Source organism: Mytilus galloprovincialis, chromosome 10 (genome assembly GCF_965363235.1).
Source record: "Mytilus galloprovincialis chromosome 10, xbMytGall1.hap1.1, whole genome shotgun sequence".
In the NCBI taxonomy this organism is placed as follows: Eukaryota; Metazoa; Mollusca; class Bivalvia; order Mytilida; family Mytilidae; genus Mytilus; species Mytilus galloprovincialis.
This window is the reverse complement of record NC_134847.1, coordinates 66,501,505-66,513,621: the sequence shown is the minus strand read 5'-3', so window position 1 is coordinate 66,513,621 and position 12,117 is coordinate 66,501,505. Positions and strand designations below refer to the sequence as shown.

The 12,117-nt window shown below is 29.9% G+C and overlaps 2 protein-coding genes across 13 annotated transcripts in view; one reads left to right on the top strand and one right to left on the bottom strand.

Moving 5' to 3' along the window:
* The window catches only part of LOC143048161 (runt-related transcription factor 1-like), a 42,468-nt gene extending 37,723 nt beyond the window's left edge, over positions 1-4,745 (bottom strand). The window contains exon 1 of the mRNA XM_076221669.1: positions 4,286-4,745. Within this exon, the coding sequence (XP_076077784.1) occupies positions 4,286-4,325 (40 nt within the window). The 5' untranslated portion in view covers positions 4,326-4,745. The remainder of the gene's footprint in view (positions 1-4,285) is intronic.
* Positions 1-12,117, top strand: part of LOC143048162 (transcription initiation protein SPT3 homolog) — a 77,121-nt gene that overhangs the window by 29,560 nt on the left and 35,444 nt on the right. The window lies entirely within an intron of this gene.

The following is a 12,117-nucleotide window of genomic DNA, read 5'->3' as shown; positions in this document are numbered from 1 at the left end:
GAAGTATAACAATGACAGAATAATCATTATCAATAAGAAAGTTTTATTCAATAGAAGCCATATCCATTATATGATATAAACAATGTTAATGAGTATGCAGAGTTTGCAAAAATGGCAAAGATGGGGACCAATAACATAGTGGAAATATGCAGAGCAGGAAAATAACATTCCAAAAGTATTTTAATGTAATTGAGCTAAGTTTAGGATTGTAAGTTAACAATAGCCTACATTGAATGCTACTCATATTTCATTCTATTCCAACTGATATGGATGATTTGTCCACTTTTTCCAAACAATTTATTTTGTTTGATATCCTTGTAATTTGTTTGTAAATTTCTCAGGTAATATGATTACTTTATACTACCTTTGAGAATGTCAAAATAAGGGAGCGTCTCCCTTACTGAACTGAAAAGATTTTATTTGAATATCCCGTAGAGGACCTTTAACCTTTTGTAAGTGCATTGATATTTTGGTCAATTTATGCAGATCTAAGTATGTGGTAGATATATTAGTAAATTGTTTTATTTAAGTGTGGTTTATTCTGTTGATTCATACTTGGATTGTGTTAATGATGCATGTAATGTATTTGGGGGATTGTCACAATGTACTTAGAGAGAGAAGATATTTATCTTTTTATAAAATGCATTCAAGGTCTTTTGGTAGGAGGTAGAATTCTGGAAGTAGGTGCCTGAACTGTTAGTGCAGTCTGACAATTATTTTGTGACCTTGATTGTGTAGGTGCAGCTTTCATTTTAAACAATAATGCAAGGGGAAAACCATCTTTCAAGTATGAAAGTTATTTTTAGAAATAATTCTTTCTCTAGTTAAATGTAAGTTGAAAGTGCATAGTCTAAGTGCAACTAGTTGGAATCATGTCAAAAAGTGATAGAAGTGATAACAGTTGTGTATATTACTCCTAAATTTAAGATGTGGTGAAAAGTCTAAAGGAACTCTTTATCTATGGAAAAAAAGGGAGTAAAGATATTTACTCAAAGTACTGATCTAGATGAGATTCCTGAGCTAAATCAAATGTCAATTCAATATCTTTGTTTATTACTGTTATATTTAACATATAATGGTGTGGGGTTCAGATTGGGTTGTTATTCAGTATAATATACATCCTGGAAGCTGCTATCACGTTATGAACTTTTATACAAATAATTGTAGAACAAGGCTGTAAGCAAACCAGGAGATATGGTGCCTTTGTACAGTTAAAAAACACAAAATTTCCCTGTTTGTTTTTAAAGATAATTTTTTTAATGATTTACCGAAATGTGTGCCATCTGAGCATGGGAGAATTAAATGTCCACAAACCTGGCCCAAACAAGGGAGCTAACCAGTGTACCTTCTTGAAAATATACAAATCTCTAATAAAATGTGAAAGATCAACGTTTTTTTTTCAATTGTAATAAAAAAAAATATTATACAATAGGGAATAAAGGATAACTGTTGAATATTGACATTGTTGCAATCAGTTCGATGAAGAACAGGTTTACATGGATATATATTTGATATTAGTAGAAGGGGAGATAATTATATAATAATTCTTTAATATACTAATTAAAATATTAGAGATGTATAGACACTGAAATCTTGTGAAATATTGCAATTTGTTTAATAAAAAAAAATAACATAATAAGCATGGTAAAAAATATAGGGAAGAAGAGTTTTGTGGAAATATTGTTGCACACTAAAAGATTTTTATTGCCAGAAATGCATGCCAGTACAACCAATAAAAAAATTAGTAGTAACAGATTTATTTTGTCGTCCTAGTTTAGAAGGGACTAAAATTAGCATTAAGTTAGGTGAAATGACGTGAATGCCAAATGCTAACATACCACAATCAGCCTTGTACTAATCCCACAATGAGCTGCTATGAATTCTTGGTGCTATTTCTAGTTTAATATACATTGTTTAATGGTTAATTGCTCAGATATGACACAATTGTGTTGTTTTATGTGCTCATATGTGATATGATGTGGAGTAAGCATTAAGACTTGATGTACCGGTAATGCAAAATGTTTGATATTTAGAACTTGGAGAGAAAACATGGATTTAATTTGGGGAGAGAAAAAAAAACATTGTGATCTTAATTGCTTGAGTGACCATATTGACATCAAATAAATTATTTTCCCTTTTCATTAATTGCTTTGTAAATTTCTGGAAGTGACTTAAAAATACAGGACCAGCTAAAGACTATTCTTGTATGCCATTTCAAAAACTTAATGCTGTTATGTTGCTCAGAAGTTAACTAAAATAGCTGGGTTCATATGGGTTGGCCCAAAACATGGGCTCTGCTTATTTTGTTGCAAAATGAAACCCCAGAGTATTTAGGCTGCTTAAAAAGAATAAATCTATTTTTAGTGATGTGTGTTTACAAAACATGACAAATTTAGGATGGCATCTTTTTGTCCTATAAACATAATCTCTTATCATCTGCCAAATTACCACTCACTTTTTAAATCTTATGTGAACAATGATGAACACGAATTAGTTTAGATGCAAAGGGAAAGACTATGTGTAGTAGACCTCTGAGCATTAAGTTAACATTGTTTTTAAAATTATATGTACACTAAGTAAATTTGAGATTACAAGTTGAAAATTTTTGGAGATTAGCTTCGTAATTTTGAAATGTATAAACAAACAGTAAGATCAAATTTGCATAAAAAAAATTTAATATGTTCATGGATTTTGAAAAACATGCATGATTCATACATATTCCAGTCTGAAAGGAAATTCATTTCTGTCAGTTTATCACCTTATTATCATGATTATGCTGAAGAATTGCACAGAAATCATATTTTTAAACATGCATTGCAGTTAACATGATGCATTACTGTAAGTCAATATGAACCCAGATATCAAGTGTCCATATTTGGAGGAATCAGCTCTATATTATTCAAAGACCTCTAAATCTTCCTGTATAATGCTTGCATGTTTAGAAAGTAAAGGCAGATCTAGAGGGTTATTTGTTTGAACTAACTTTTTTGCGGCTGTGTATTAATTTCTATTTATTTTTTGAATATTAATAAAGCATGTAGGATTCTAAAAAGATAATTTCAAGATTAAACATCAATTTCAAAAAATTGCTGTGATATTTAAATTCATTTACCCAAAGCTTTGTTTCTGATATTTTTATGTGTCGTCTGAGGAAAGAAGGAAAAAAAAATTTATACAACAAAAAAAGGAAAGGTAATTTTTTTACCAGATTTTATTCTGGAAGTTATATTTACATAATTTTGTATGTCCTTAAATTTTTTTATTTGTTGACAAAAAATTAAAAAAGGGCTTTTCCTGTTTTAAACAAGAAAAGTTTTACGGTGGTTTGTGTTTACAACAACTTTCCACAACTACATTTCCTATATATATATCACATGGTGGCAAGTTTTCATTGGTGGAACAAAAAACTTTTGAAAATATAAATTAATTTATTCATTAACATATTACTGAAATTTGTATTATTTAATTTAGTTTAAATCAATAACATTAATTTATTTGAAGACTTATTTGTTATTTTATTGTGTTATTCTATATATTGATTGTTTTATGATAAAAAAAAATCAATAAAATCTGAGAATAATAAGTGAAATTCATTAATTTATTTCTAAATATTACAACATACATTGTATAACAATAAATGTTTATATAATATAATTGCAATATTTAGGCAAATACTCTAAAATTTTAGTCTTTGTTGAAACTGATTTGGATTTTGCGCCCCACTTTTCAGTAATTATTTGTGGTCTATCATGCTTTGCTTTTAAATTTTTTCGAAAGCACTATTATAAAATGGTTAGCCACAAATGAATAAGCAAGATCAGTTCCATCAAAGCATAAAAGCAAGCATGTAAAAGTTGGAATTGTGGTTTATTTCTGTTATGTGGGTTCATGTGTTTTAAAATTAACAACTACATTAGAATAAAGCTTACTATCTGTAATAAAAAAAAATATTTAGTGTTTTCAAAATTATCAATAAATATATAAAATTGAAAAAAAAAATTATTGGCAAAGGAAAATCAAAGAAAAAAATAGAAAAAAAAATAATGTCTTTCTAATTTGTGGCAACATTGGTAAACAGATAATGTGGAGTTTTGCTGACAATGCAGAATGGTTTAAAATGGAAGAATTTATCACGAGACGCTCACTATGATAAAATATCAAACTTTAGAACGTACATGTACATGTATCACAATCCGCTGTTATTTAGAATTATATTTGTGTTACATAATCAAGTAAAAAAGAAGAATATTTTTATTTAGAATTATATTCATCATTAAAAGCTTACCTGTTTCGTCAGGGTCCAGAAGGGATAAATCTTCCATCATTTTTATTTACAGTTGAACAAAGGAGTTATTCCAAAATTTTCAAATTTTCACTTTTCAAAAAAAGTTATTTACTTAGTGAGAGAACATCCTGGACACACAAAGCAGGAAAAGCAAGTATATTCTTGTTAGAAATTGTTTATGGACTTTGATATCCTTGTTATCAGTTTGAGAAAGATGACTCCATTTTGTTATAATCCTACTGGCAAAAAGGGACAGCTCATCCCATGCAATTTGCACTTTTGCCCGTGTAATCATCCAGTAAGTTTTTGTCCAAAACAATATGGAGGCTTGTAGAGTAATTGAAAAGTCAGAAGTTAAAAATGTGGTCCTCAAGTTTTACAACATAGATACACAATTTCTCTAAGATGAATAATCATGGATTAGGTTCACAATAAAGTTCTGTTGTATGTTCGATGTAAATATGATGCAAACAGATTCCTGTGGTTTTCCTGTTTTACAATTTACAAATCATCCCGCCATTTTTGCAAATTTGTCTTCTTCACTCCTCTTTTTGTGTTAAAATTTGAAAAAAGTTGATCACACAATATGATTTAATCGGTATGAGGTTCAGTGATTTGCTGGATGAAATAAGGGTCAGAAAGGGTAGGAGTATTTACTGTATAGTATGTTCTAGGAGTGTCCAAAACTGCCTTGTGGTTTTTATATGGGGCTTAGTCATTGGCTAACAGGTAGTTAGGATACTATATATCTCCAGGTTTTATCATTTTATTTTACATTGCTGTAGACTTGTTGTTGATGTATATATTAGAATCATTAAATTTCTATAAATCTGTCAATTAATTAACAAAAAGAAACATATACATGTACTTATAACTTAAACTGTGGGAAAGATTCAAATTCATATTTCAAACTTTTTTGTTTATGTCTGTTACAAATATTTATGACTATGAATATATATTTCATGACTCTTTATTACTGTTGAATTAAATGAAAATTATATAAAAAGTAATTAATTCCATAATCAATCAATTAAGAAGTAATTAATATGTTCATTATTAAATGAAATGCCTGAAACAATATTATTTTTACGTCTTTTTTTTTAAAAGTTATTAATGAAGCTTTCTATTCTTTATTCAGCACTATAATAGTTAAACATATTGCTCATTGTTTCTATATTTAATGAACTGTCATCGTAGAAACAAGTTTTCAATAAAAGGCCTTCTGTCTAATTGATTCAAATTACTGTAATAATTAATGATTGATCACCTTTTGTTTTCGTCATTTCGAAGAAAATAGATTTCTTATGCATTAAATTTGTATGAGTGATACGTTTATGTTAGTCTAATGTCAAATTTCAGTTCATTAAAAACACGCTTGTTATGTAATATCAAACAATATTAATCCAGGGTCATATAAGTTCAAAGTATTAAAATAACAAGGATTTACCTCCCTTAGCACAAGATATGAATAAATTATTATGAAGGTTTTTGCATACCTTGAAATGCAGCAATAAAAGAGTTACCTGATTGGTGTAGTATGTTGGAAACATGTTTCCTTTTGCATTTGTAAATAGTCATTTGCGATAATACACCAGAGATGGTATGCAAATTATTGGTAGAGGAAAAAGGAGATTAAAAGTGTGCAAACTGAGAAACCTTTTGTTTATTTTTTTAAGATTTAAAGAAAAACCCCAAACATACATCAGCTATTTATATTTTAATTATTTAAATGCTCACAAAAGTACATTTAAGATTTGCATTTTCAACTGAAAGTGCATCTAAAATGTAGAATCTGTTCTGAAACTGAGACAGGAAATATTTTTGTCAGAGAATCAAACTTCCTTGTATTTAAAAATGGGATGTTAGGTTACTGAGATTTTCATTGCTTTTTTCTCCCTAGGATTGACCAAACAATTTTAACCAACAAAAATTTCATCAGTTTCTTTTTTGCTTTGCATTGAGGTCAAAATGAATGGCCTACTCTATTTTTCTCCCTTAAGATAAATCTCCATAGATATTTGAAGATAGTTCTGCAGTACTATATCTAATTAAAGAAGAATTTAGCAAAATGTGCAAACAGGCAGTAATACTTGAATCAGAACTGTTGTGAGTGTATGCAAACTGTGTATCGTCCTGAACATGCATGAAATATTTGCCACTGGACATTTTGCAACCAACAATTAGTCAATCTCTATGCATAGATTTGATGTTTCCAAGATTTATAGGCTGATAATTATTCCAGAACAAACATTAGTTTTGTACCCTTACAATATGGACAAGACCTTTTGGCTTTTGCTCAATGCATTATTGTGTTCTTCTGGTTCCACCATTGACCAATTTGAGCCATATAACATCAAAGATGTTTACCAAGTACCAATAGATCTGCTGCATTCAGAAATTCAATCTTTGTTAAAATTTATATTGTGTTTTAAAGGTGACCTAAAAGTTCATAAAAAAAAGAGCTTTACTCATTGATGAAGGCCATACTGTGACGTATAGTTGATAATTTCTGTGTCGTGGAGAGTTGTCTCATTGGCAATCATACCATATCTTCTTTTTTATATTGAAACCATGTTTTTATATAATGCATAGATACAACTGAGTCAATTTAATAGCCACATGTTTTTGTTCATGTTGTGATGATTTTCAGACAATCAAAATCTGAAGCCTGTTGGCTTATTTCAATAAATAGCAGTAAATGAAGATAAAGTGTAAAATGTCCTCGCCCACAAATAAGCTTCAGAAAAAGACCTGTGACATTTGAAAGTATCAGTGTATGTATTGATTTATATCCAGTATAAATCTTCACTCATTACTTTTGCCCTATTCAAACAATTATATTCCCCCAACAGTATTGTATATGTTAGTACATATCAATTTAAACTGGTAGAAAAAAGTATAAAAAATTCATGTTGCAAATAAATCATTAAATGCAATGGAAAATTTGGAGCTAAGTGACATATGATGATGAAAAAAGTTTTAACTTACCAAATGTTTAGTTGCATGATGCATTGGTGCAGTAGGTGCAGTATATATAGATGCATTCTCTCCCATTGACTCCCTTTTACGCACTATGATGTGATATGTGTCTTGTAGCCGTTGAAGTCTCTGGTTCAAAGGAAAGATGCATTAAGGAGTGGAGTTGACTGTATTATTGTTACAGTGTGGGCTGGAATCAGGGTAGAAACTGTGTCAGTCGCTCCCAACAGCCAAAGTTAAGATTACGGAATAGTATTGATTTAAAATCTATATGTAATTTGCTAAGCTACATTTCAATTTAATAATTGATTCTGCATGTAGATAAATAGCATATATTTTTTATTAATGATATATATATATAACCCATGAAGTATGAAATGTTTAATTGATAAAAAAATGAAAGGGCTAGAATTAATGATGACTATTGGCAATACCTAATAACTGTTTGTTTAAGCTGCCACTGACATAGATAATGTTATTGTGTCGGACATTGAAGGTCAGTTAATGGTGAAATCTATTGTGGGAAATTAGTTCTTAAAGGCTTTTCTTTGTCAATGAATTTGTACTTTTGACAGAATAATTAGGTTTTCATTTCTCAGCCTTATTGATTTTAGTTAGAGCTGTACATCATTTAGGTATATAGGTGGTACAGGTATACAGTTCATCAATTAGATTTTGCTGCAGTACATGTTGTATGATTTGTGTCAAAAGTCTCAGAAGACATTTCTGCTTGTAAATTCTACTGTGTAGAGTTCATACATAGAAGACATTTCTGCTTGTAAATTCTACTGTGTAGAGTTCATATAAAGAGCTGCAATGGTTTTTATCTGCCACATAAATAGTAACTGCTAGACTCAATCCATCTGAAAGACCTAAGAAGAAAATGTTTGCTCATGTTTTCCTAGCATCTTTGAAAGGGAATGATTATTTATTTGGTCTGCAGCTTGAGGAGGTTTTACCTGTAATGAAAATGAGAATGGAAATGGGGAACATGTCAATACCTCTAGCCAATGTAGATTAAACAAACACATAGTAAAACTCAGTTTAAAAGAAGACTGAGTTTAATAGGTATAACAAAAGAAACCATTCAAAATGAAATTACATACTTTTCTTTTTGCCTAATAGTCAAGTCAAACTAAGATTTAACCTCAAACTAATTGCAACAGGAAATGTTTTAGTTCTAATCTATAGCATTATGCCCTTTATATGCACAGAAAAAAGTCCCATAAAATCTAACTTGACGGAAGCTCAAAATCAGCATTTTTAATTTCCTATGGAAACTAACATTGGAAGGGGAGATAACTCTGCAAAAATAAGTCTTTTTTATGTCAGTTTTTGGTTGATTTTCTTGAAATTTATGTAAAATATGATACTTTTATGGGGTTATATGTTTGTATTTTACTAAATTATATAATCTTCTGCTCATGAAATGAACAAAACCGAAGTATTATGGGTAGTTTTATTTTATTCGTGCATTTTTCATTAAAGAAAAGCAAATTTGAAGCTTTGTGACCATTTTGAAAAAATAATGTGAAAACTTGATATTGTTTATATATATATATATATTATATTTTTTCAGCATCTTACTTATCTAAAGGAACTTTAAACCACAAAAAGAAGAATACATGTTTAATTATTATTTATTAAATTTGAGATTCTTTACCTTGACATGTTGAAAAATTGAATGAATGGTCAACTAATGAATTACAAAATCTGGATTATAGCTTGATAAAAGATATGAAAACACCTTAAGAGTTGTTTGTTATACTCTAAAGACCACCAAAAAATCAAGAATCAATACATTCTGATGAATATAAGCCATAAAGTTATAATTTTTTGTATCAATTTTTATTGATATTTCTGCCTTTTTTGCAAGAGTTATCTCCCTTTTCAATTCAAATCTCCATAGGAATTTTAAATGGTGATTTTTTTAGTCTTCCTCAAGTAAGATTTTATGGGACTTTTTTCTGTGTATATTTGGGGTATAATGCTAAAGATTAAAACTTAAAAATCTTCTGTTGCAATTACTTTCAGGTTAGGGTTAAATTTATGCTAGATTGACTGGACTATAAGTGTAGCCACTTCCCAATGATTTGGTCTGATACTTGATAATGTTTAAGTATGGGTCAGTACAGGTTTAACTCTTGCTGTAATACAGAAATATTTATCATAGGGTCTTCAAGTGATCAAAGTGCATCCTCATTTGTAAATGCAAATATATGTTGTAAAGGCGGGGTGAAAAATACAAAAGGGACAGTCAAATAGTAATTGTATAATTCGTAATACAATACTGTTTACACTAACAACAGTCCCCTAAATGATTTAGTATTTTATGATACTATAAAGATGCTATATCATGAATCCTTTATGATGCAACACCTTTGTTAACTTTAATTATTCTTTTTTATTTTATTTTGCACATTAAATTTTTTTTTTCAATTTATCATTTGAAATGCAGCTGCCATTTAGGGAGAGAAAACTGCAGATTTTTTATTGAAATTAATGAATATTTTGAAATAAATTGTAACCATTAGATCTGATATTAATAAGATTGATTTATTCATTGCAGTGTTCTGTGTAATATTTGTAGATATTTCCTGATTATATACCCCTAGGGAGAATTGTCTGCTGCTTTTATAATGAGACATAAAAGGCTGTTACTTTCTATGAGAATTCTTCACAAATAAATAAAATTATCACTATAATTTAAGTAACCAAACCTAATACAGACCTGTGCATTCAATATCTCTATGTCTCAGGTCTGATGGCAAATTTTGATGGTGCTCTAAATTACAATAAAAAATATTGGACTTTTCAAGGTTTTTATAACCTTTTTTAACTCACCTGTCCCAAGAGCCAAGTGAGCTTTTCTCATCACTTGGCGTCTGTCTTCTGCCCTTGTCTTTAAAAATTTTACAAAAATCTTCTCATCTGAAATTACTGGGCCAAATTTAAGCAAAATTGGCCACAATCATCATTGGGGTCTCTTAAGTTTAATAAGTATGTCACTGTGTGACAGACACTAACCAAGATGGCAGACATAGCTTAAAACTTAACATAAACGTAAAATGCAAGTTTTGTCTGCTATTTTGAAAACTGTTATAAATAGAGAATAAAGGCAACAGTAGTATACCGCTGTTCAAAACTCATAAATCCAGGGACAAAAAACAAAATCGGGGTAACAAACTAAAACCGAGGGAAACGCATTAAATATAAGAGGAGAACAACGACATAACACCGAAACGTAACACACACAGAAACGGACCAAGCATCAGACAAAACACCACGAGAATAACAAATATAACAAGAAAACCAAATACATGAATTTGGGATAGACAAGTACCGTGCCACGTCTGATCTCAATATCTCAAAAATAAGAGAAAACACAAACGACTCAACGTTAAAATGCAACACACACAGAAACGAACAATAATATAACAATGGCCATCTTGAATATTTGACATTCTTAATACAACAAACCTCTCCAACATATATATGTTATGATGTCGTTGTCAGCGTCTGCGTCGTCCGAAAACACATTTGGTGTCCGGACAATAACTGATCCTTTACACTTTACACTGTTTGAAAATTATGTATTAAAAAATGATGATTGTCTTGAGTTGATTATAGCTAAATTTTTTTTTAAAAGTTTCTATTCATTAATATTAATTTTAACCACAACTGTACGTCATTTTACATTTTAATATTTTATGATGTATTTAAATGAATAGTTATTATCAGCAGGGCAAGATATACTAACAAGTCAAAATTTGCTGATAAAGTTAGTAAACTGTTACTCTCTATAGTAGCATTATTGCCCTTAAATGAGGATTTTTTTTAACGCTCTTTTGTATTGAAGATACAGAGAGAAACCAAACAGACTAAATGATCAGCAATACATGATCAACAAAATAGAGAGTTTTATTCTCGTCTCTAATGTTCGAAGAGTATTGTTTTTTTATATGACTGCAAAAATGGTATGATGTCGTCGTCTGAAAACACATTTGGTGTCCGAACAATAACTTTAGTTTAAGTGAATGGATCTCTATGAAATTTTCTAAAAAGGTTCAATACCTCAAAAGGAAGGTTGGGATTGATTTTGGGGATGATGGTTCCTACCGTTTTGGAAAAAGGGGCCAAAAGCAAGTATTTTTCTACTTTCAGGATATCAACTTGTGTATAAGCATTTCAATTGCTCTGAAATTGTACCACAATGTTTAATACCACAGGTAGAAGAGCTGTATCAAGCTTGAATGTTGTGTCCATACTTGCCCCAACTGTTCATAGACCAAGGTGAGCAACACAAGCTCTATAGTTCAGCTCACTTGGACAAAATTGTCCAACATCTTTGAACCATTATAGAGATAATATAACAGGGCAATAATGTCTACACTGTCTGTTTAGACCAAAAATGTCAGAAGACTTTAAAGCATATTTTGTGTCAATGATGAAGTCACCTAACTTTGAAACTTTATGTATTGCAATTTTATATTTCATTACAAGCTGATTTTTGTATGAAATATATTGTTGCCACACAATAAAACTGAATCCCGCCTCCTCGTTGAATATTGCTTCAGTACTAGAAGAGTGAAGTATTTTTAGTAGTGAAGTACAGTTGTACTGGTTTGATTTACGCAGCGTTTAAGTTTCCATTACTGTAATTATTAAGTACATTGATTTTTACTTGAAGCAGATTTGAGTCTGTTATTTCATTATTTACTTGTCTGTTTTATTGCTCTGAAATACATTGTCATAATTTGTCTGAAAAACTAGAACAGGATTATGAATAGAAGAATTCCAAAATTCTGCCTACATTTAAGATTAGTTCTTATATTAAGGGATGTATTTGTCTG